The following is a 25,854-nucleotide window of genomic DNA, read 5'->3' on the forward strand; positions in this document are numbered from 1 at the left end:
TTGCCCACTGCCCGCCCACTCCCACTCACCGCATTCCCTACACTGGGGCATTGAGCCTTCACAGGAGGATCTTCTTCCTCCCGTTGATGACAGACAAGGCTATCCTCTGTAGACTTTCATACTTAAGAACAGATTTAGTTCGCAGAAGAATTGAGAATATAGTACAGAGTTTCCAATACCTTGTACTCAGCTTCTGCTCTTATTAATAGCATATATTAGCATGGTGTTTTTGTTATAACATGTACCTGTAGTTTGCACTTTATTCACTTTTCCTTGGGTTTTAACCAGGTCTGGTTTTTTTCCTTGTGTTTTAAGCTTCCATACAGGAAAATATGTAACTTTTGGTTGTTATGTCTCCTTTTTCAGAGTCTTCTTTTTCCTTTTGAGGCCATGACAATTTTGAGGTGAACATGGCGATCGGGTTCTTTGTAGAGCATTCCTCAGATGTGTTGCTCGTAGCTGGGCTGGGGTTATGGATGGTTTTAGAGGAAGGCTATAAACAAAGTACCGTTTGATGCTCTTTTCAAATATCCAGAGTGCTGTCAATATGGCTTATCATTGCTCATATTGACCTTGATTCACCTGGGAGAGGAAGTGTTTGCCATGTTTCTCTTCTATAAGGCCAACCTTTTGTCTTCATCTTGTTCTGTATTTTTGGGAGATGTATCTCCCCCTCCCCAATTATTTTAGCATTTCCTTTTACCAGTGTGGGCTTATTTAGTTTATACTCTGGTTCATAATCTAACACTACTTTATTTTGATGTCCTGGTTCTTTCAGTTTTCTCCTGTGTTACTTTGATATGACCCTATCATTATGGGTCGTCTTTTTTTTGAATACTTCTTTACTTTCTGGCACTACAAGATGCTTCAAGCTGAGCAGGTGAGTTGACTCAGTGGTTAAGAGCATGGACCTCTCTTCCAGAGGTCCTGAGTTCAATTCCCAGCAACCACATGGTGGCTTACAACCATCTGTAATGGGATCTGATGCCCTTTTCTGCTATGTCTGAAGATAGCTACAGTGTACTAATATACATAAAACAAATAAATAAATCTTTTTTTTTTTTAAAAAGATGCCTCAAGCCCATCATGTATAATCCTTGACCTAGTTCTAGAATCATCCATTCCTCTATAGGGCTGTGATTCATTCTGTTAGAGAATACTACTAGAAACTTAGCTTGTTTCTAGATGTTCTAGATGTGGTCATTCCATCTAGATACATGACTTTCCACCTTCGTAGTACTGAGACCCTTTAAAGCAGTTCTTTGGGTTTTATTGACCCCCTCCAACCATAAAATTATTTTGTTACTGCTTCATAACTGTAACTTTGCTATTGTTATGAATCATAACGTATATATCTGTGTTTTCTAATAGATTTGAAAGGGCTGTTGGACACCCAAAGGAGTGCAAGCAACCCTCTGGTTGAGAACTCCTGTTCTAGATTCTCCTGGCTAGGATTTTGTGGATATATTTTACCATACACACACACTGAAGCTTATGTTCCAATATTTCAGCATATAGGTTATAGATAACAAATACATAATCTCTTTGAAATGTTTTAGAATTAAATTTAACATGGATATGCTTTTATTTGTTTCTAGGGTTATATTTAACTTGAAATGTTTTTCTTGATCATTTAAATGGAAATGCTATTTGGGTTTTATTTCTTTTGAGAATATAATAAAATATGGGCTATATGCCAGAAATCTGTGACTATTTGAAATTAGTTTTTACTATAATGAAAATCCTATAGGATGCTTATTTCAGAAATTATCAGAGGATCCTTTTAGGAGAAACAAGTGATCATTTTCTTTATCTGTTTTTACATATGTGTGCAAAAAGTCCTGAAATTGGAAATATGTCTTTGAAAGATCTGCTTTTTAAAAATTCCTCCAATAGTGTACACTTCCTGTTTCCATTTAGTATGAAAAGTTCAGTCTAGTGCAAGTATTCCTGTTTAAACAAAATTTATTTTAAATTTCCCTTTAAGAGTTAAGGCATCATCAGAATCTTGCCAGCTAGCAGAACAGGAAACCACTGGCTAAGAGCATAGACTTCTATTTACATCCTTTGTGACTTGTTAACACTATGCATTTGCCTTTGTGCCTCAATTTTCAAAAGACCTTAAAAGTCCTCTCACAACAAAGCATATTTTCCTTTAAACCTAGGAAATGCTTGCCTCACCAGTCAATATCGTCAGCCAGGGTATTCTCCAGTGGTCTTTTACTGCTACTGAGATTTGTTCATGGGATAGGCCACTGTGCTGAATAGCTCTCCTATCCCAAGACAGTCTTGATATAATGAATTACTGATCCTCAGATTATAATATACCATTAGACATGCTAAACTGATTCTGTCTTTATAACACATTTCAGTTACCACAACTCCAGAAGGTATGCAAATAAATGAACCAAAGACAGAACTCTTTTATTTGTGGCTTCTAGTGGGTAGAATTGGAGTGGATTAAAGTGGCTTCAGGCAGTTATTTCCTATAGTTGCCAGATAGTCTAACTTTGAAAAGTTTAATGTTGACCTTCTTGTATGAGTTATCCTATTTTAAAATGTAATTTACCCTTAAAAATCATTGTCAAGACCAAATCAAGGATATCTATAAGCTAGATTTGGCCTCTCAGACCATTGGTTTGCAACCTCTAGTGTAATTATTTTAGGTAGTGAACTAACGTTTTAGCAGAGGTAGAACACTGAGCCATAATGGTATAATCTTGTATCTTTGCTGAGCTTACAAAAGCCTGTAGAAACCAAACACTTAGGTATCAATGCCATTTTCTAGACTGTAGGGAATTGTGGTTCGACAGAGCCTTCGGGGCGCTTTTTCAGAACAGAAGTCACTGTAGGTGTGGGCAAGGCCAGTCCTCCTGATTAGGGAGATGGCTATGCAACCAGAGAACCTTTCTATGATGCCACTGCTAGGCATAGTTTCTGTCCTCCTAATCTTCCATCAAAAATTAGGAGTCCCAGTCACATGTAGCATATATCAATAATTCCAGCACTTGGGATGTTTCGACAGAGAGACCATTGTTAGTCATAGTCCAGTTTATTAGTCATAGTCTAGTTTAGGCTAAAATGAGAACCCCTGTCTTTAAAATAAACAGGGCTAGAGAAATGGCTCAGTGGATGAAGCACTTGCCTCAGCATGTGGTGACTGATGTTTGGATATCTAGAACCAACGACATAAAAGCTGCTTGTAATCTCAGCACTGAGGAGACTAGACAGAATTTCCGAGGCAAGCTAGATAGCTAGACTACCTGGAATGGGTAAGTTATGGGTTCGGCAAGAAATCATGTTAATCAAAAAGGAAGCACAATCAAGGAAGACGTGTGACATCAGCTCCAAGCCTCCATACATGTGTACATACACATAGCACACTCATTTAGGAGTTTACAAAACCCAACAAGAAATAAAGGCTCAACAACCTTAGAAAGTCTTCTGGTCCATGTGATCCTATCTGTTGGATTAACTTTTTAGTGAACAAAATGGAAATTATTTTAAACATTATATAGTATTCAAGAAAGTATTATATTTGAGTGTTTTATGCCACTATGAAACACTAAACAGTACCATTTTGGTACTTATGTAAGGGAATGCCTAAGGCAGAATAGCAAGCATTATTAAGAGTACATGAGCTTGCTGACCAGAGTCATATCTGTGAGTATAGCAGAACCTTGTTAGTTGTTTAATTGCTGTGTTTCTTTAGCAGAACAGTAGTACTTGGTTTTCCCTAATCCCATGTTCTGTCTAGTGTCAGGTCCTTGGTTGTATTGTACTGTCAGGCATGCGTTCCATCTCATGGCCTTGAATTTAATCACGTAGTGGTTGGTGACTCCCTTGTCTTTTGTGCTGTTACTGTGCCAGCATATTATGCAGACAGCTAACCATTGTAGAGCAAAGGGTTCATAGCTGTTTTGATGTTTACCTGTCTGCTTGGGTAACATGCAGAGTACCTTCTAGTACCATGAACACTAGTCAGTAGGAGTGAAGGCTCTAGATAGGTACCAGCTCAACTTCTCTGTCGTATTCAGTGAGTTATATAACTGTTGTCGTCAGCAATAGGGCTTTACTGTTGGTTTGTGGAGAGCAACCAATAATAGCCTTGGCAATTGCCTGCGTTATTTTGGGGTTGGGGCGTCTGTGAGGCCCTGGAGGCAGAAAGAGTGTAAAAGTCAGTGGGGATGGAAAACACCAAGGAAACAAGCCTTCTAGATACAGGAAGACTGGTGCACATAGGAACTCACAGAGACTGTGGCAGCATACAAAGTTTCAAGCTAATGGGGTCCACAGCCCTGAAAGAGGAAGTGGATGCAGTCTCCCCCCATCCTTAGCCAGAAGTTATCTTTACCTGACAACCACTCACAAAAGAAAAGTAAGTTTTCTCCAGCAGAGTCTCACCAATTATAGAAACCACATTTAAATACAGACAGGATCTGTCCAGCAGTAGATGGCCAACACAACTGAGTGATGTGCTTGGCATGCTTTTGGTTTTGTTGGTTGTTATTGCTGTTGTTTTGGGTGGTGGCACACACCTTTAAGCTTAGCAGAGGCAAAGATAGGTAAATCTCTGTGGGTTAAAGGCCAGCCTGGTCTACAGAGCACATTTTTTTTTCTAATAATGCTTTTTCTGGGTATATTTCCTTTAACCTTGCAGGCCTCTTACTTCCATATTACGGTTTCTGGTTTTGTGTTCTTATTGCTATATGTGCAAGTGTGTGTACATCTGTATGTTTCTCGTCCCTTTTCTTTGGCTCTTTTTTTCTTGCTTTTTTTTTTCAAGTTACCTATTCGTGTTCTAATGAGAATATTAAAGGATTATAGATTTTGCTGGATGGGGAGGGGGAAAGGAATTGGGGGATGGGAAACTTTGATCAGAATAGAGTGTATGAAAAATCTGTTTTTAATAGAATAGTGAATAAAATATAAGCACTGGAAAAAAAAAAAGACATGAAGAATCCCAGTACAAAAGGGCATCTTCTCTAGCGCTGCAGTTCATATAACCTGTAAAATCAACTAATTACTTTGTTCAAGAATTCTTTCTTTGCTTCCAGCGTTCTACCTCCCCACATGCCCAGAACTCCCTGTTTGGATGAGTAACCAATGAAAGTTCACTCTCATTTTTGTCCCAGCCATAGAGAGACAGAAAGTCATCTCTGAGTATGTACACTGGAATTGTAAAAGATATCTACCAGGGACAGTGTGTAAAACAGACTTTGTAGAATGCAGATTTTAGATTTGAGTTAGGATTTTACCCTAAGTATATTCTCTGAATTCATTTTGTTATTTGCAAAGTGGAGGTAATTATAGTTACCCTTGAGGGCATAGTTGTTTAGTAAATGAGATCTAATAATAGTGATAAATTGAATGGAAAGTTTGTGCTGACAGAGCACTCTAACTCTGAACATGCATGGAGCCTGTGCTGTGGCACTTGAAACCAATTCTCGTCTTCTTTCTCATAATAAGAAAACTGTGCGGACTTTGCATTGTGAGAACGTCTAAGTAGGGTCAGGAAATTATTTAAAAGTGGTCTTTTTGAGCTATTATGAAATCTTAAACAATTGGATGCTTAAGAAGTTCTTCATTAAAATTTCAGTTAAATATTCATGACTTGTTTTGGATATGGCAGTCCCTCAATGGTTAGAAAGTTGTTCCTATTTCTGTAAATACAAATTTGATTAAACTCATTAAATTTGTTCCATTCCTCTTAATTTCACTTATAATCTCCTAAACACCTAGTCTCTGCTAGGCTTTGTACCTAGTCAATAGTAAACATTGAAAAGTTTTACAGGTTGAATCTCTTTAACCCCAAATGCTTAGGACCAGAAAATTTTCTGGATTCTAGTTTTTCTTCATTTTTGTATTGTTTGCACAGAATTTATGTTCTGCTTTAATAATCTCAATTGGAAAATCTGAAACTTGAAAAGTTTTAATGCCTGAAACTGATGATTTTGTTGCTGCTAAAAAAGTTTCAGTATATTCACACAATCACAACACACAGTATGTATATATATTTTCTGAGAGTAGGTTGCATGTCCTTTACTGCCAAGAAGTTTTACGGTACAATTTATAAACCTAAGTATTTTTTTGTGCAACCACAGTAGAGTTATTGGTGTAAAATGTTTCTCTTTTCAACCAATAAGCTTAAGGAGATACTTGGAAGATGATATAGATATAGATATAGATCCCACTTTTCTCTCAAATTTTCCCTGAAATTAGCATTCATTAGTGATACATCAATCAATCCTATGATGGACGAAAGTGTTCCCAGCTCTAACATTAGCCTGTATGTTTACCATTTGGATTCTCCTGTGAGTATATGTGTGTGTATTTAGCTTTTCATCATCTGTGTGAATTTCAGGTGCTTCATTTCTATAGGCCTATAATTCATTTGTGTCCCTCCTCCCATCTTTCCCTTCTAATCAGAGAGACTAGAGCCCCATTCCCTGGCATCCCCCCACTCTGGCACATCAAGTCTCTGCAAGTCTAGGCAGTTCTTCTCCAACTGAAGCCAAACAAGACAGCCAGAGTTAGTGGAATGGATTCACAGACAGGCAACGGCTTTTGAGATAGCTCCCCATTCTAGTTGTTCAGGACCTACATGAAGACCAAGCTACACATCTGCTACATACATGCATGGGAGGCCTAGGTCCAGCCCGTGTATGCTCTTTGGTTGGTGTTTCAGTCTCAGCCCCAAGGGTCCAGGCTAGTTGACTCTTGGCTTTCCTAGGGAGATCCTTTCCCCTTCAGAGCCCTCAGTCTATCCCCTAACTCTTCCATAAGAGTACCCAAGCTCCATCCACTGTTTGGTTGTGAGTCTTTGTATAAGCCTGAGTGAGCTCCTCTGTGGAGCCTCTCACAGGACAGCCATGCTAGATTTATGTCTGCAAGCATAACAGAGTATTGTTAATAGTGTCAGGGATTGGTGCTTGACCATGAGATGGGTCTCTAGTTGGACCATTCCCTCAGTCTCTGCTCCATCTCCCCTCTTTCCATTTCTTGTAGGCTGAATAAATTTTGGATCGAAAGTTGTGGGTAGGTTGGTGTCTCTGTAGCTCCACTGGGGTTCCTGCATGGCTACAAGAGGTGGCCTCTTTAGGTTCCATATCTCCACTTGGTCTCAGCTAATGTCACCCTCATTGATTCTTAGGAGCCTTCCATATCCCAGGATTCTTTGCATGTCCTTGAGACGCTTCCCACCCCCCACCCCCTCCAGGCTGTAGATTTCCATTCATTCTCATGGCCATCTGGCCATCTCCCCTGTCTCTCCCCACATCTGATCCTGAAACCTCCCCATCCCCTCTCCCACCCACTTTTCTCCCTCCATCTGCCTCCTATGACTATTTTGTTCCCCCTTCTCAGTGAGATTCAAACTATTTTGTCCTAATGGCAATGTCCTTTGCCTGGTCCTCGGTGTTCTGTTCAGGAATTTGTCTCCTGTATTAAAGAATTCAAAGCTATTCTCACTTTCTGTTCTATTAGATTTAGTGTATCGGATTTTATTTTGAGGTCTTTAGTCCACTTGGACTTGAGTTTTGCGCAGGGTGATAGATACAGATCTATTTGCATTCTTCTGCATGCAAACATCCAGTTAGACCAGCACCATTTGAAGATGCTTTCTTTGTTTACATTGTATGGTTTTGCCTTTGTCAAAAATCAAGTGTTCATGAATATGTGAGTTCATGTCAGGGTCTTTGATTAAATTACATTGATCCACCCCTCTGTTTCTGTACCAATACTATGCAGTGTTTATTACTATTGCTCTGTAGTATAGCTTGAGTTGAGGGATGGTGATTCCTCCCAAAGATCTGGATTGTTTTAGCTATCCTGGGTTTTTGTTTTTCCATATGAAGTTGAGAATTGCTTTGTCAAGGTCTATAAAACATTTTGTTGGATTTTTCTTTTTAATGGAAATTGTATTGAATGTGTAGATTGCTTTTGGTAAAAGGGCCATTTTTACTATGTTAATCCTGCCAATCCATGAACATGGGAGATCTTTCCATCTTCTGAGATCTTCCTCAGTTTCTTTCTTCAGCAGCTTGAAGTTCTTGTCATATAGGTCTTTCACTTGTTTGGTTAGAGTTACACCAAGACATTTTATATAGTATTTGTGGCTATTGGGAATGGTATTGTTTCCATAATTTCTTTCTCAAAGAACCAGCTCTTGGGTTTGTTAATTCTATGTATTGTTTTCTTTGTTTCTAATTGATTGTTTTTAGGCCTGATTTTGATTATTTCCTGCCTTTTACCCCTCTTCAGTTTGCTTACTTTTTTTGTAAATTGCTGGTATGAGTACTTTCTAATTTCTTTATGGGGCATTTAGTGCTTTGACCTTTCCTCTTAGTACTACTTTCATTGTGTCATATAATTTGGGGTATGTTGTGCCTTTTATTTTCATTGAATTATAGACAGTTTCTTTCTTTCTTCCCTGACACACAGATCATTCATTGAGTAGAGAATTGTTCAGTTTCCTTGAGTGTGTAGGCTTTCTGGTGTTTCTGTTCTTGTTGAAGTCTGGCTTTAATCTCTGGTAGTCTGATAAGATACAAGGCCAAGGTGTTATTTAAATTTTCTTGTATTTGTTGAAGCTTGCTTTGTGACAGACTATCTTGTCAGTATTGGAGAAGGCTCCCTGAGGTGCAGAGGAAGGGATATTCTTTTGTGTTTTGGTGGGAATATTCTTCTTTGGTTTTTTGAGACAGGGTTTCTCTGTATAGCCCTGGCTGTCCTGGAACTCACTTTGTAGATCAGTCTGGCCTCGAACTCAGAAATCCGCCTGCCTCTGCCTCCTGAGTGCTGGGATTAAAGGCATGCGCCACCATACCCTGTTTGGTGGGAATATTATGTAGATATCTGTTAGGTCCATCAATTCAGAATATCTCTTAATTTCATTATTTCTCCATTCAGTTTTTGTCTGGATGACCTATCAGTTGGTAAGAGTGGGATGTTGAAGACACCTAGTATTAATGTGTGGGATTTGATGTATGCTTTAAGCTTTAGCAATGTTTTTCTTTCCCTTATAAATATGGGTGCATTTGTGTTTGGGGCATAGATTGTCATAATTGAGATATTATCTTAATAGTTTTTTTGATGAGTATGAACTGTCTTTCCCTTTCTCTTTTGATTGATGTTGGTTGAAAGTCTATTTTCTTACATATTAAAATGAGTATTGCAGCTTGCTTTTTGGGCCCATTTGCTTGGGAAACTTTTTTCCAGCCCTTTACTCTGAGGTAGTGTCTGTCTTTCTTGCTTATGTGTGTTTCTTCTATGTAGTGGAATGCTGGATCCTGTTTGCTTATCCAGCCTGTTACCCTGTATCTTTGTATTGGGGAATTGAGGCCATTGATGTTGAGAGGTATTAAAGACCAGTGATTTTAACTTCCTGCCATTTTTATGTTGTTGTTGTTTGTATGTATGTGCGTGCATGTGTGTGTGTGTGTGTGTGTGTGTGTGTGTGTGTGTGTGTATGTGTGTGTGTGCTTGTTTCCTTGTTTTCGCTGGTATGGATTTACTTATGTATTTTCTTGAATGTAGTTATCTTCCTTAGGTTGATGTTTTCCTTCTAGTACTTTCTCTTGGGCTGAATTTAAGAATAGATATTGTTTAACTTTGATGTTGTCTTGAAATACCTAATTTTCTCCACCTATGGTGACTGAGAGTTCTTCTGGGTATCGTAGTCTAGGTTGGCATATGTGCTTATCTAGAGGTTGCAAGGTACACCCTTCTAGATAGGAGATCCTTTGTTGAGAAGTCAGGTGAAATTCTGATTAGGTAGGCCTTTATATGTTAACTGGCCTTTTTCCCTTATTTTCTTTAATATTGTTTATTAGTTCTATAGATTTTGTGTTTTGATTATTATGTGGTGAGAGGATTTACTTTTTCTGGTTCAATCTAACTGGTGTTCTATAAGCTTGTTAAATGTGTATAAGTGTTTCCTTAGTTTTGAGAAGTTTTCTTTTATTTTGTTGAAAATATTTTTTGGGCCTTGGAGGTGGGAGTCTTCACCTTCTTTTATTCCTGTTATTCTTAGGGTACGTCTTTTCATAATGTCCCAGATTTCCAATATGTTTTGTATCAGGAACTTTTTAGATTTAACATTTTCTTTGACTGATGTCTTTAATCATATCTTCTACACTTGAGATTCTTGCTTCCATCTCCTGTATTCTGTTGGCAGTGCTTGCATCTGTTGTCCCTGTCCTCTTCCCTAGGTTTTCTATCTCCAGGGTTACCTCAGTTTGTGTGGTTTGTTTTGTTTTTTTTTTTTATTGCTTCTATTTTCATTTTCAGGTCTTTGAACAGTTTTATTATTTCCTTCGCCTGCTTAATTATATTTTCCTGTATTATTTTGATCAGTTTATTTGTTTTCTCTTTAATTAAAGGCTTTTACTTGTTTGATTGTATTTTCCTGTATTTCTTAAAGGGATTTATTCATTTCTTCTTAAAGGACTCTATCATCTTTATAAGATTGGTTTTAAGGTCATTTTCTTGTAGCTTTGGTTGTGTTGAGATATCCAGGGTTTGCTGTAGTAGGGTAGCTGTACTCTGAAGGTATCATATTGCCTTTTGTTGATTGTAGGCTCAACTGGATGGCTTTGGTCCCTGGATGTTCTGTTGTAGTAGGTATTGGAAGGGGCCTAAGCTCGATGATCCTGGTGTGGCAGACCTCTGATGTGTATGCTTGGGCTGTGAGGTTCCTGATCAGCAGTTCTGATGATGGTGGCCTGACACGTGTCAGGAGAATGGGGATTCAGTGGAGATGGCAAGCTGCTCAGGGGAGCTAGGGTGTCCCAGAGGACTCAGTAGGCCGGGAAAGTGGATGTGGATGGAATCCAACGTGTATTTTTGCAGATCATCAGGTCTGATGAAGATGGGTGGAGAGGTGGTGGGATGCTGTGTTATTATCTTTTTAAAAATACTAATATTGTTGGCTATTTTACATCAAAAGAAATAAACTGAATGTATCTGTTTTCTAACATTGGTTCCAGGTATAATTATTTCATTTTCTTGATTTTAATAATTGATGGTGTCTTAAGTAAAATATGGAATTAGACTTAACTAAACTTTTATTTATTTTAGAAGAAAATGACAGAGTGTTTGGAAGATTATTACTTTTGGAAGTCCTGCTAATATCCATTTCCTAAGAGATAGTTGACCAACATTGACTCTGGCATGGCGCAAAACAGTCCACAGCTTGATATTCAGGTTCTCCATGATCTTCGACAACGTTTTCCTGAAATTCCAGAGGGTGTGGTATCCCAGTGCATGTTACAGGTACGTTTCCTGAAAGTGATGTTAGAGTTGGCATGTTAGAGTACTTGTTAGAGTACTACATGTGCTAGTGCATGTTTTATAGGATTTCTCAGACTTAGTGGTGGTGTTGATATTGTGGGGCAGGTAACTCTGACTGTAAGCTCTTTCTCATCTTTCCTGAGCCCTACCCACTGTATAACAGTAGGGTTTTTACAGTTTTGACGATGGAAAATGTCTTTCTGAATTGCTAAATATTCCACAAAAGGTACAATCTCACCCACTTAAAATCCTCCTAAATTGGGAAGAATAATCACATGTAGAAAGAAAAATTCCCCAGCAAGAAGAAGTAGTGGGGAAAGGTGTTTGCTGCCAAGTCTGATGGTATGAGTTTGAGCTCTGAAAACCACATGATAAAAAAAGAACCTATCCCCACAAATTCCTCTGACCTCCACATGCACACTCCACTCTCCAAGGAGGAAATCATTTTTAAACAGGTTGCCAATAATCCTTGAATCCTTAGAGTTCAACTTTTCTTTGATTTGCTCCTAGGTTGTATGTATTCTGAGGAAGCTCTCTACCTCAGAACTATGCCCCTATTCCCCAGAGATGCATTTTAAATCCCAAATGTAACCTTAAATTCTGTAGAAAAACTCCTTACTCCCTCTTTTCAGTTTTTAGTTCATAAGTCCTTACTAGGTATAAATTTGAGACAACTTTCTTTTGTTCAGAAACATTCCCTTTGTCTTGTTCTCAACACTGAAATCTTTTATTTCTTAGTTTTGGACTGTATTTTTACTCAGGAGACAACAGATAAAACAACCATTACTGATGAGTCAGTTACCTTGGCATGGTATCTCTGCTTTAGATTGTGACATATCCCTGTTTGGTTGACATGGGGAGCAAGCAGTACATGATACACAGTCTGTATTCATGTTCACAGTCCCTTACTACAGTGTGAGAAGCTGAAGATGCAGCAGAACTCTGTAGACAGGGATGGTTAATTACAAGTAGAGACCAGACAACCCAAGCAAGGATTTCCATTGTTTACAAATTCTTTACTAAATGTAGGCCTTTGGGCCCAAGGTTATTGTGCTATATGTGGTTGCTAACATCTGCGCACTCCTAATCTCAGCTCTTTAGGTCCACTTATGTTTATGGGTTAAGAAAAAGCTACTTCCTAGGACAGGAAAACGAAGCCAGAGTTGAATCTTCTAGTTGGAACCGTTTTCTAGAATTGACTTTCTTTACTTGTCTTAGGACCCCTTTTAGCTCCAACATGGTTGTAACTTAAATTTGGCCTTTCCTTATTTGTGCTATCGTGGCCTTTAACTAAGGGAATAAAATGTAAAATTCAGCTCAGTGAACACTGTCCTAAATCTTTTCCTCCTCCTCCTTTTTTTTCTCTTTTTTTTTTTACTTCAATCTTTTACATTAACAGAATCTTAGTGTGGACATTGATACCTACTGGCTCCAGGAAGTACCTACATTAACCTTCTATGTGATGGTACATGCCTGTGATCAGGAGGCTCATGCAGGAGGAGTGCTGCAAATTGTGGTTAGCTTGGGCTATATATCAAGACTTTGTTTTAACTCCTACCATCCAAAAAGCATTTGTATATACAGTGATGTACATGAGCCTAGTAGTTTGCATCTGAAACACAGGCCTTAAATCCTCTGGACTATCTTCCCTTAATTTACATCATTTAGAGAGGTATGAAACATTGTTCCTTTAGTTTTTTTTAAGAAGTGTTTATGTCTTTAAAAAGATTATGTGTGCATATGCAGAGGCCACAAAAGGACATTATTTGCCCGAGTCTATCACTTTTCACTTTATTCCTTTAAGTCAGGGTCTCTCTTTAAATCTGGAACTGAGCTGATAGTCAGCATGCCTCAGCAATTCTCCTGTCTGCTTCTTCTGGCCCAGGCGTTACAAGCACAGCATAGCCACACACAGCTTGCTATGCGGGTACTAGGATCTCAACTCGGGTTCTCATACTCTCACTGAGCCATATAGTTCCCTTCTTAAATATTTTTACCTGTTACTAAGCCAGTCGCCCAGGGATGTAATCCCCACTTTTTGGGAGAATGAAACAAAAGAGTTGCAAGTTAGAGGACAGCCAGGGGAACTTAATGAGACTGGTTCAAAAATGAAGAAGATGGTGGGGGCTATAACTTAGTGGTAGAATATGTATAAAGGTCTAGGTTCAGTGTCTAGTTCTGCATAGAAAATTATGACCCTTGTATCCAACTAAACAACTTGGAACTCTGATTACTCTTTGACATTTTTATTCTTTTTTTATCAAGACATTTAGCAAGTCAAGTATGACATTTGAGTCTCCTCTGTAGTGTTGTTTCTATAATAGTTCTATAACAATACTATTTCCATAGTTTGTATTTGTGGTTTAAATTTGTCTGTATAGAATTTACTCATATATTTTTACTTTAGGCATGCCTGTGAATATGTTGACAGACTAACTTTCTATTGTTTGTATTAGGGTCCTTTTTGTAAGATTACTATTAGGCTTACAGATTTGTTATGTAAAGAATAAGGTTTCAGGGTTATTCACAAAAATACCAAATACTAAAGTATGTTCTCCCCTAATTTTATACATTTATTGAAGTTTTGAAATAGTTTATTTTTATATATATTTTTCTTTCCAGTATCTGTTACTGCCCCATTCTAGTTATCAGTCTACCTGAATTCTTTGGCTGCAGATTTGCTTCATTTTTATTTTTTAAATTACTTTTATTTTATGTTTATGAGTATTTTTGTACATGTGTGTCTTATACCATGTACATACCTGGTGCCTACGGAGGCCAGAGGAGAGCCTTCAGTCCTTGGGACTGGACTTGGATAGCTGTGAGCTACCATGTAAGTGCTTGGAATTGAACCTGGGTCCTCTGGAAGAGCAGCCAGTGTTTTTTCCTGCTGAGCCATCTTCCCAGGCATTCCAGACTTGGTTTTAATAGGTAGCTTCTCGCCCTTGCTCAGCATGATTCAAGAAGAGAAAATAAATTTTGCATTATTAATTTATCCTAAACTTCAATTAGTACTTTTTTCTATAGTACTTGGCACGTACTTTATTTAAGGCAAATAAAGTTACCTATGTTTTTCATGAAGCAAATTCTTTAAATTACTAGATTTAATTTTGCAAATGTTTGCTTGACTATGGGGTTTTTTTTTTTATTAGCTTCCTAAATTTCCAGTTTAGTAATGTCTTTGATAACACATCCTTTCCTTTGAAGTTACTGTGTAGAAGGACACTGGAACTTGAGAGTAGGAACTAGAATTGGTTACATGGTTAGCTTGTTCAGTGCCTCTTATGAAGTATGCCACTTAGCACTCTTCTTTCTCAGCATCTGGAAATGGGAATGGGATTGTAGATGAACTCTGAATTTGTCTCAACACTAAACATCACTTCATTGCGTGTCCTGTGGTAGGCTTAATATCTTACTTGGGTCACTGCAGAAGTAAAGTATTTCCCTTCATTTTTAGTAAAATGAACTTATGTATAATAACATATGTTTCAGTTACAGAGAAATTCATGTTTGTTAAGAATTCGTTAATCATTTCAAAAGTGGTGATAATATGTGTTTTACTCTAATAGATGAGAGTTCTGTATTTTAGTGGAACCTTACAATGTTTGAAAATTTTTTAAAACTAAGAATTTGATTATTGTCCATTGAAACTTCAGTTGCAGTTACTATCTGCATAACTAAAAAGCTATTTCAAATATATTAAATCACTGTTCAGCTGGTACAAACTTGGCATAGTGAATTTCATTAAGGCAGTCTGAATATGGTTGCTTGTAAATTCTCATTAACTCTGGCAAAATCATGAAGGCATGAGTCAAACTATAGAATTTTGCTTGTTGCTCATTTTTCTTTGTTTAAATCTTTGCTAATGATATACACTAATGTTATATGATGATAAATTTGGATGAAAGAAAGGAAAAGAGTAACATTGTTTAAAATCTTCAGGAATATTACTTTTTTCATTTTGTGATTTTGGTACTTTTTGAAACTAAAGGATGGTTATTTTCATTTTCATAGGGTTAAACAGTAATGATGGATGTTACCGCAAGTGTGAATCCAAGAGTAGCACAACATTTTAAGGTGTTGAGCTGCAGCAAGTGTAGAATGAGTCCTGGATTTGGAATGAGAAAACTTGGGGTTGAGTCACAATGTTCATTACATTTCTGTAGCAGTAGTGGTAGAGCTAGTAATGCGAGCTAAATGTTTATACTTTGGATTGTTTAACATCCCTTTTGTAGGACAGATGCCAATGGTGGGCTTTATGGTTAAAATACCACTCTTGACTTATTCTGTGACAGTATTTATGTAACTGACTTCCATTCTTAAGCTTTGTTAATTTTCCCAATGTTGTTTGTACCATTTCTCCCATAGAATAACAACAATCTAGAAGCCTGTTGTCGAGCCCTTTCCCAGGAGAGCAGCAAATACTTGTATATGGAATACCATAGTCCAGAAGACAATAGAATGAATAGAAATCGCCTTTTGCATATTAATTTGGGTATTCATTCTCCTAGTAGCTACCACCCAGGAGATGGAGCTCACCTTAATGGTGGTCGGACACTGGTACATAGCTCAAGTGATGGACATATTGATCCTCAGCATACAGCAGGCAAACAGCTGATATGTTTAGTTCAGGAACCACACTCAGCTCCAGCTGTTGTGGCTGCTACTCCCAACTATAATCCGTTTTTTATGAATGAGCAGAACAGAAGTGCAGCTACCCCGCCTTCACAGCCACCTCAGCAGCCATCTTCCATGCAAACAGGAATGAATCCATCTGCTATGCAAGGTCCTTCACCACCACCACCACCTCCGTCCTACATGCACATACCTCGGTATAGTACAAATCCAATTACTGTTACAGTGTCCCAAAACCTTCCTTCTGGACAGACTGTGCCAAGAGCTTTACAGATTCTTCCACAAATTCCAAGCAATCTCTATGGATCTCCTGGGTCTATTTTTATTAGACAGACATCTCAGAGTTCATCAGGAAGACAGACTCCTCAGAATGCTCCATGGCAGTCCTCACCACAAGGCCCAGTGCCTCATTACAGCCAGCGTCCTTTACCTGTTTATCCACATCAACAGAACTATCAACCTTCTCAGTATTCTCCCAAACAACAGCAGATTCCTCAGTCAGTTTACCATTCACCACCTCCTTCTCAGTGTCCTTCCCCCTTTAGCTCTCCACAGCATCAAGTACAACCACCCCAGCTGGGTCACCCAAGCTCTCATGTGTTTATGCCACCCAGTCCTTCAACTACTCCACCCCACCTATATCAACAAGGACCTCCTAGTTATCAGAAACCAGGAAGTCATTCGGTAGCCTATCTCCCTTACACAGCATCTAGCTTACCCAAAGGTTCCATGAAGAAGATAGAAATTACAGTTGAACCTTCTCAAAGACCTGGGACAGCAATAACTAGAAGTCCGTCACCTATCAGTAATCAACCATCTCCAAGGAACCAGCATTCACTGTACACAGCCACCACACCACCTTCAAGTTCCCCTTCAAGAGGGATCTCTAGTCAACCAAAACCTCCATTTAGTGTTAATCCTGTGTATATTACGTATACACAGCCAACTGGACCTTCATGTGCTCCATCACCATCTCCTCGGGTGATACCAAATCCAACTACAGTTTTTAAAATTACTGTAGGCCGAGCAACAACTGAAAACCTTTTAAATTTAGTGGACCAAGAAGAACGCTCTGCAGCACCAGAACCTATTCAGCCCATTTCAGTGATACCAGGCTCTGGGGGAGAAAAGGGAAACCACAAGTATCAAAGGAGCTCTAGTTCTGGATCAGATGACTATGCCTATACCCAAGGTAAACTTTACACTGATGGAATTTTATATTTATAGTCGTGTGATAAATGATTGAAAATAGAATTGAACATATTTACTTTCAATTAAATGCTTTATATAGTAAGTGATGACTGGTAATGTTACCAAGAGTAAAATTATTGTTTCAGAGTCATCTGTTCACTCTTTTAAAATATAAAGCTGCAAATATGATCATTGAAATCTTGTAACCTAATAAGACTTTATTCACAGATATCATTCATTGGCAAAAAATATAGACAAGTATAATAAGTATTGTGAAAAGGATACATGTACTTTGGACTGGTTTGTCAAAGAATTTGAGTCTTTATAATGTTATATATAAGTGATATTATAGGAAGTAGAATTAATGAAATAATTTGTATTGTCTAGGTAAATCAAAGTTTACAAAGTCTATTCAAATTTTTTCAAATTGTACCAGAATATATGAGAGTTTAGGATACTTTCAATATTTGAGAAGGGAACTGACTATAATTGTGATTCAGAATGCTTAATGTTAAGCCTTCATTTCTTAATTTTGTGTGTGTGGGTGTGTTTATGAATATGAATGCAAATGTAAGCCTGCTGTGACACATGTGGAGTCAGAGGTACCATTCTCAGGAGCCAGTTCTCTCCTATCAAATTGTGGAATTTGGAGCTGCAACTCGGGCCTGCATGCTGCTGAGCCATCTCTGATCCTTAAGCATTTAACAAGTACAGATAAGCAGGCTCTCAGGAAAACTAAGTGGTGCACAACAAGAGCTATGAACAGATGATGCCATTTTGGCTAAATTAAAGCAGAAATGGTTGTGGCCCAGCATTACTAAGACCTTAAGGTAAATGCTGATGCCCAGGTCAGATGAGTCTTATGTTCATTAACAGTGCATGTAGAATTCTCCTATAATTTGTTTGGTGGTGTTTTCTGCAATGACTTTATCTGTCATGCTGTAGCCTTGCTGTTACATCAGCGAGCAAGAATGGAGAGGTTAGCAAAGCAATTGAAACTTGAAAAAGAGGAGCTAGAGCGGTTGAAAGCTGAAGTTAACAGTATGGAGCATGACCTGATGCAGAGACGGCTTAGAAGAGTCAGCTGCACCACTGCAATTCCCACGGTAAGTCAGCTGTTGCAATATATACTGATAGGAAGATATGGACATTCTCTGTTAAAGCCATTTGATTTTCTTTCAAGTTCTAGTCCTGGATGAATTTTTAAAACAGTAGTGAATGCAAGAGATTTGCCCCCAACAGTTCTTGTCAGAGTAACTAAATTTTTTTTATTTACATTTGCACTTGCACGGGATTATAGCTATTTTCAAAGACTGACAGTTAGAATATAGTGTTTATTGCAAGAATATATGATAACAAAAGGTTTCATAAATTATTCTTCTAAGCATAGACTGTACTTTTTTCTAATTGTTTAAAGTGAGTTTAAATAAGTTAATTACTAATTTTGAGAAAGTATTGGTAGAATTTCTGAAGGCATGGTAGTTTCATTGTGTGTAATTGTAGAAATTAAGATGTTCAGCGTGGACCCTTAATGATCTTAAAAGAAATTACTGTGGTAAAGAGTTTTTATATTTTTAGCCTATTGGTTAATGTAGTTGATTCTAATAATGTCAAATAACTTTGAAAATCATTAAGTCTATCTCCTTTGAGATGTCACCTTTTCTGTGATATAATCAATCTTTTCACTATTCAGTGTTCATGTATTCAGTGTTTATGAATATGATACTGTGTTAGGTGCTTAGTACTTATCTGCCAGTGAAAAGATGTAGACTTCAATGGCAGTTGCTTTATTTGCTCACATGTAATGAAGGAAATTTTCCAGTAACTGCTTTATGAATGTAGTCAGTACATATGTCCTCTTTTTTACATCATCCTGGAATGACTGCCAAAGCTTCAAGTGTGTAGATCCTGTCTGTTTTCAAGGGTCTTCATTGTCTTTCCCTCTCTAAAGCTGGGGTGACCTGGCTCTTGAACATATATGCAAAGCTTCTTGTCCTCACGGTTACTGCAGCTACTTTCTTGGAGACTTCATCCTACATTATAGAAAGAAAGGAAAAAGGAAGGATTTTTTGAAGGGAAAAGAATATAAGGTAATTAAGGCTTGAATTCCAGGCAGTCTTTTAAGACACAGTAAGTAAAGCTTTCGTACTTAGGCCTGAAATTTCTAATGAGTTTATAGAGGTTAATGAGCATAGAGTGCCGTGTAGACCTTGAACACTGTGTCAAGGTGCGTGAGTTTTATCCTGCTCTTACAGGGAACAAATAGAACCATTTGAGAAGAAGACTGTTGAGGAAGAGGCATATTCAAGAAATTAACGACTTTTTCTGCTATTGCCTATGTTCCTCAGTTTAGGCATTGTTACAAAGGAGACTTTAATTACATAAAGCACTGAGAACATTACAAAGTAAAATCAAACAGTTATGTTAATGGAATTAAGTATCCTTTCTGATTTTCTCTATTTAAAATCTTGACTGATTCCTCTCAGTTAGGAAGTTAGCAAAGGGTAGTTAGGCAACTTGTAATCATTTAGGTGTCAGTAAGGTGTTTGTTTGTTTGTTTGTTTGGTAAGGCTTTGTTTTGAAACACCTGGTCCATTATAGGTCCTGCTAAATAAACCTTAGTTTTAATTAGAAGTAAAAAACTCTCTGGTGTGGCATTAATTAGTGCTTCAAATACAAGCACCCACAGTTTATATAAGAGTTTTTATTACGGAGTCATTGTTTTCTTTTAAAAAGAAAGGTAAACCTTCCTGGGACTGTAGTTTATGATTTATAATTTAAAAATTAAAAATGAAATAGAAAAAATAGTTTACTAAACCAAGTGTGATCATCCCTCACCTAGAGAAATTAGAGTTTCTTTCAATGCCTATCTTTAGACTGCAATCAAGGACAGTAGGGCATGGCTGAGGGGGTGGCTACTGTGGCCATGAAGGTTAAGTCAGCAAGTGGCTTTGCAAGCCCAAATTTGGTTATTGCTTTCACTGCTTGTGTCAGTCGCATAGCCTCGGATATGTAACATCTGGACTTATTTTCTCATCTCTAAAATATATATGCTAGAATATCCATGGTAAGGGATTTTCTTTAGAATTACATAAGGCTTGTTAAGCAATTTATACAATATCCAACAAATAGCAAGAATCTTTATAAACTAGCTTGGTAACAAAAATGCTGAAAGTTTTTGCTTGAAATAGATAACACAAATCTGAAGCATTTTATAAAACCAATTTTGTTTTAAGCAATAAGGTAACATATTTACAGCTAATTTGGTAAAAACAAAACCAAAATAACAAAATAAAACCAATTAATCTAGTCAGAATTTTCAGGTTGTTAATTGAGTCTCATTTGAAGGAATACCCATATGGGATTTGGAATTGGATTACCTTTGCTATTTACTAGCTGTATTGACTGCTTAGTTAACAGAGGTGCTAGAGCTGTGGTATAATATTGGCCACATAAGGAAGCAATGTTTGTAGTGTGCCTTGGGTGTCATTAAGTACCCAGCAAATATACAAGAATACCAAAGAGCTGACACTTTTCCTAACATGCATGCATTGCTACTTTCAGATTTCCAAGAAACTTCTTACCAAGTTTTACATCAAAATAGGAGAGAAATGCTTGCTTAATGAGACTAGAGTGTGCATTGTATACTTGCAGAAATTTTGAGGAGCCATGAAATGATATTTTTCAAATGATAGCAAAAGTATTTTGATAGTGTCATTTTTCTTTAGCTTGCTCTTTATCACATTTTATGAAATATTTCCTAATATGTCATCTCTCAAAAAGGTATAAATATGAGAAAGAAATGTTAATCTTTTGTTAATAATATTCATAGAGGAGGCAGAGTTTTAAAGTTTACCTTGAAAGATAAAAAAGATTTTAGTATGGAGAGAGCCACCCTCCCCCAAGTTAGTTAGTTATCCGGATCCATCCTGTTCTAATTGAATTTGGGGGCTACTGCACTGCTTTATGTCCTACATGTATAATTGGGGCCAAAGCACCAAGAACCAACAGTGCTCTTCAATATTGGTGTTTATAACACTAGTTTTTAAGGTTCCAAGTTGACTTAAGGGATTTCTACTACCTTTTCAAAATAGCATAGAAACTATTATTTGAAAATGTCAGCTATAAGTATTCTATTGGCCTACATATAAGTCTAGATTATAAATCATCATGAATACCAATCTTCTGTGTAAACATGGTGTACTTTTGATAAATCACCGACTCAAAAACAGCTACTCACCTCCCCCTTGCTTGAATATAACATGTGTCATTAGTATATTCGTGCTTGGTTACAAAGTATCACTATTTGGGCCCACTGTGGCTACAACTTTCAATTGCAAAATATATAGGAAGGATAAGTCCTTAGGTACTGAACTCACAAAGTAGGGGTCACTTCTGTGTTTCTAGGAGGATGAAATCATCCATGTTGATGCTCAAGCATGTGTTTTATACCATTTTAATATCACTTGGCAAGCATTTTACATATTAACATCACATACTTTGTCCATAGGAATGAAGAGAGAAGAGCAGTTCGTACTAAATGTTTCCAGATGGTTCTTGTTGATCCACTAGCATTCTGAGGGCCTAGAGCTTTTTATTTTCTAAGTTAAAATTCAGTTTGATATTTTTCTTCAAAATATTTGAGACTGAATAATGATAGTTATCTATAAAGTCCTGAGATAAATGGGCACAAAACGCATGTAAAATTAGCAGTCTTCAAATGCTCTTAAATAAGTAGGACGTGTACCAATAATATCCAGAAATTGCTTTTTACGTGTTGAACTTTTGGTCCCTTCTTGTTTGTGGACATTGCCATTTATTCTGTTAGAATCTCCCAACAGCATAAGACATCCTATCTGCTTTTTTAGTGCCCGGTTAACCTGGTTAGTCTTCGACAGAATACATGTTTTTTAACAGAAGCAATCTTTCTCAATCTCTTTGTCTCTATCTGCCTGTGTGTATCTATTTGTCTCTGTCTCTCTCTGTATCTCTGTCTTTGTCTCTATCCCCCCCTCTCCTTCCCTCCCTCCCTCTCCCTTATTCCACCCCTCTTTCTGTTAGTAGGTAATTTAACATTCTACTTTGTGTAGTTAAAATTACCCTAGTAATTAAGCTTATACCTGGGCTATGTGGGAAACACTTCAGTATCCATACCATTAGAGTGTAGGCACAGAAATTCTAAAGAAATTAAGAATGGTATGGGAGAATTGGAGAGATGGCTCAGTGGTTAAGAGCACTGACTGCTCTTCCAGAGGTCCTGAGTTCAAATCCCAGCAACCACATGGTGCCTCACAACCATCTATAATGGGATCTGATGCCCTCTTCTGGTGTGTCTGAAGACAGCTACAGTGTACTCATATACATAAAACAAATAATAATACTTAAAAAAATAATGGTATGGGGATTACAGGCTCATCAGAAAAAGATCTTTTCAGTTACTGAAAAGACCCTAAGGATTGGAATGGCCTGGACAGACTAACGTAGAAGAAACAAAGGAGTGTATTGATGCCTGATATTTCTCTGTGTTAAAGTGTTTCTTTTGATCTAGAAAAATAAGTCTATAAATTGATATAAATTTGTATAAGTTCTGCTTCTACCACCTAGGAGCTTTATACCCGTAGGAAATTTAACCTCTCTGATGTTTTCTCATCAGGAAATTTGTGCAATACTCCCTACCTTAAAGCTCCTTTTAGCAGAAGGAGTGAGAGAATTCTGGTAAACCTGGTACCCAAAGCTAAGTAAGCACTAACTTGTACCAGGTTAGACAAGATTAAAATCATGAACAATGCTAATTTCAAAGGTTGGTTGTTGCACTTTACCACAAAAACATAAGTAAGGTATTTTCTGTGCCCTGTTATTGCAGTGAACATAGATAGATTTATGATAGAACAGAGTTCACTCTGTACCCGGCTACCACACGTGGTTTTGTTATTATGTGGCCACATCGATGTCTTCAGTGTACTTTTGACTTCAAAAGCATACACAGACATGTTATATAATCCATCTTATAGACAAGGCTGGATTAGTTATCCCCCATCAGATCAATTAACATGAAAGACAGTACTTAAATGTTGGGCTTGATAATGACTTTCCCACAATTGCTATTTTGGGTGCTTTCTTACTAGCCTGAGGAAATGACAAGATTGAGAAGCACGAACAGACAACTCCAGATAAATGTTGACTGTACACTGAAAGAAGTTGACCTCCTTCAATCTAGAGGTATAGACTTGATTATTTGGTAAACCATAAGTCATGGTGTGGTGTTTTAACCTGCTTAGATGGCAATACTTTTGGGTTCATAGATTTAAGGACAGGTTTTTGTATAACTGTTGTAAGAATGGCTTTAAAGAGATTCCCACACTTCATGGATCAAAGTGTCAAACAATGATGTTACTTCAGCAGTTTCATCATTTTTCCTCATTGTTTTATATTGTTACATTGCATTTTTGTCATTGAATGTATTTCATAAATTGATGAGTATTATTTCTAAGACACAGTTTATATTATATGATAGTCTTCGAAAATACTGTGACAGAAAGGGAGTCCGGAGTAGGATATCTGAGTTCTTGGTTTTAAAAGAAGTTCTCTATGTTACAGTAAAAGCTCTCTTTCAGGTAGCCAGCTCATCAAATGACAGAAGGACTTGCTTTCCCGTATCCTGCGGCTCCCATTGATTACATGTGCTGCATATGCTAGTTAGCTATGCTTCTGCAGTTAAAATTAGTAGTTCACAACTAAAAAGAATTCAGGAGGATGCTTCTCTTTTAAAAACTGTCTTTGGCTTTTATAGAGAGTCAAGCATAAAATGATAGAACCCGTAATTAGATTTGAATGAACACAAGTAGAAAGGGGAAAGCTTTGTAAGAAAGTGTCCTTAGTATATCACATGCTGCATTCAGAAGACACCAAAACGCAAAATTATAAATCAAGGTTCAGCAAACTAGGGCCCTACTGCCTGTTTTTAGAAAAAAAAAGTTTTAGCGGAAACAGACATGCACATTTATTTACCTAGTGTCTGTGGCTTCTTTGTGTTTCAAGGACAGAGTTGAATACTTGTAACAGATTGCATTGCAAGTCTACAAAACCTCAGTATCTGCTCTTTGACAGAGAGTTTACTGACACTTGGCTTTAGCTTATCATGAACATAGTTTGTATACGGCAATATGAAGTATCCTTGTTCAGCATCAAAATACAACTATTGAAGATGCAGTGTAGTGATAGAATGTTTGCATAGCATATATAATCCCTGGGCATTTCAGTCTTCAACACTTTCATAAGAAAAATAGAAAAACGCTGCTATATTTATGTTACATAAAGGTGATGTGTAATTTTACTTAACAATCCTTTCTTTGAGTCCACCTACTCCCAAACTGTAGTAGTCTTAATTACGGCAGTTAAGAGAGCTTCTACAGTACTTTAAGAGTAGTATATAATAACAGTGTCAAACAATTGAACTAAAGATAATAACGATACAGAACCATCTGAACATGAAAGTTGAGCTATCAAGCCAGGTTCTCATTTTCAAAAGCCGCATTACTCTTTTTTTTTTTTTTTTTGTCATCGAGACAGGGTTTCTCTGTGTAGCCCCGGCTGTCCTGGAACTCACTCTGTAGACCAGGCTGGCCTCGAACTCAGAAATCCGCCTGCCTCTGCCTCTTAAGTGCTGGGATTAAAGGCGTGAGCCACCACCGCCCAGCACCACATTACTCTTATACTAGCTTTATGCTAGTAGTAAAAGAATCACTATGTATAATATGCAGGGTATGTCAACCACTGTTACTATATGATTATATCAATTTTTAAAAAAACTGATATAGTTTCTGGAGCAAAGTAAAAATCAATAACATTTGATTAGAATAATTAGAACATGAACTGTAACATTAGTGCCTGACAAAGAATATGTGCAGCACTTCATATGTCAAGTAGCATTGTACCTTTCAGGAGCTATAAGAATTTTTTAAAAATTCTCTTTAAAATAGCCTATTCAAGTGGATGAAACTTTGAATAATAGGATCAATTAAGGTTTTTTTTAAGGAAGGAGCTGTGTTTTTTGGTATGAATTGAACAAATGAGGTATTGTTGTACTTAAGATTTAGAAATGCTTAAGGTGCCCAAATATTGCATTCTTTTCCTAAACTGTTTTTGGCAGTAGGGGAGGCACTTTCAAGTAGATGCAAATAAACCATTGCATGACTTGATGAAAAGCAGCTTAATATTTGATTTGCAGGAAGGAAATTTTTCATTAGGGGAAACATCAATACTTAAAAAGAGGAAACTTGGTAGAGTACAGAATCCTCAGTATCCAAGCTCAGGTGGATTTGGGTACAGCGGGCAGAGTCGGCAGTGAAGATGAGAATCAGAACTGGCACCTAATGCAATCTGACCTTGAAGGAGTCACAGGGTATATCACTGATATAAACATATCTGCCAGAGAGTGAGCAGATCCAAGGAAAGTTTAGTATCAGCAATTCTCCGGGCTTGTTTACTCTAAAATTTACATAATACCATCATGGATAAGCCCATAGGGTTATGTAACATATACATTTGGCTTCTTCCTTAGATGGCTTTATGATAAATTATGAAAAGAAGTGTCACAATCTTCTTTCATGTTGTTTTTTCATTAGACCAAACAGGTCAACCATTCCTTGTTTCTCATACACTGAATCTTGCTTACGGATGCTAGCCCTGCAATTAGAAATATTCCTTTAGGTAATATATTATAGACAAACAGTGTTC

At 37.3% G+C, this 25,854-nt stretch overlaps 1 protein-coding gene and 1 long non-coding RNA gene across 10 annotated transcripts in view; one reads left to right on the plus strand and one right to left on the minus strand.

Moving 5' to 3' along the window:
- The window catches only part of Tab3 (TGF-beta activated kinase 1/MAP3K7 binding protein 3), a 60,616-nt gene that overhangs the window by 24,457 nt on the left and 10,305 nt on the right, over window positions 1–25,854 (plus strand). For 8 of the 9 annotated variants that reach the window (XM_030251478.1, XM_030251476.1, XM_030251479.1 and 5 more), the window contains 4 exons: window positions 11,080–11,274; window positions 15,661–17,119; window positions 18,064–18,224; window positions 23,244–23,337. In XM_030251478.1, the coding sequence (XP_030107338.1) occupies window positions 11,173–11,274; window positions 15,661–17,119; window positions 18,064–18,224; window positions 23,244–23,337 (1,816 nt within the window). In that variant the 5' untranslated portion in view covers window positions 11,080–11,172. The remainder of the gene's footprint in view (window positions 1–11,079; window positions 11,275–15,660; window positions 17,120–18,063; window positions 18,225–23,243; window positions 23,338–25,854) is intronic. The other variant, XR_003953021.1, reaches the window with a different exon arrangement.
- Window positions 11,044–15,918, minus strand: Gm39523. The gene is made up of 3 exons (XR_878134.1): window positions 15,832–15,918; window positions 14,055–14,236; window positions 11,044–11,283 (listed from the first exon to the last, which is right to left on the minus strand). It is a non-coding gene; the product is annotated as a predicted gene, 39523 (long non-coding RNA).

This window comes from Mus musculus, chromosome X (assembly GCF_000001635.26).
Source record: "Mus musculus strain C57BL/6J chromosome X, GRCm38.p6 C57BL/6J".
NCBI lineage: Eukaryota > Metazoa > Chordata > Mammalia > Rodentia > Muridae > Mus > Mus musculus.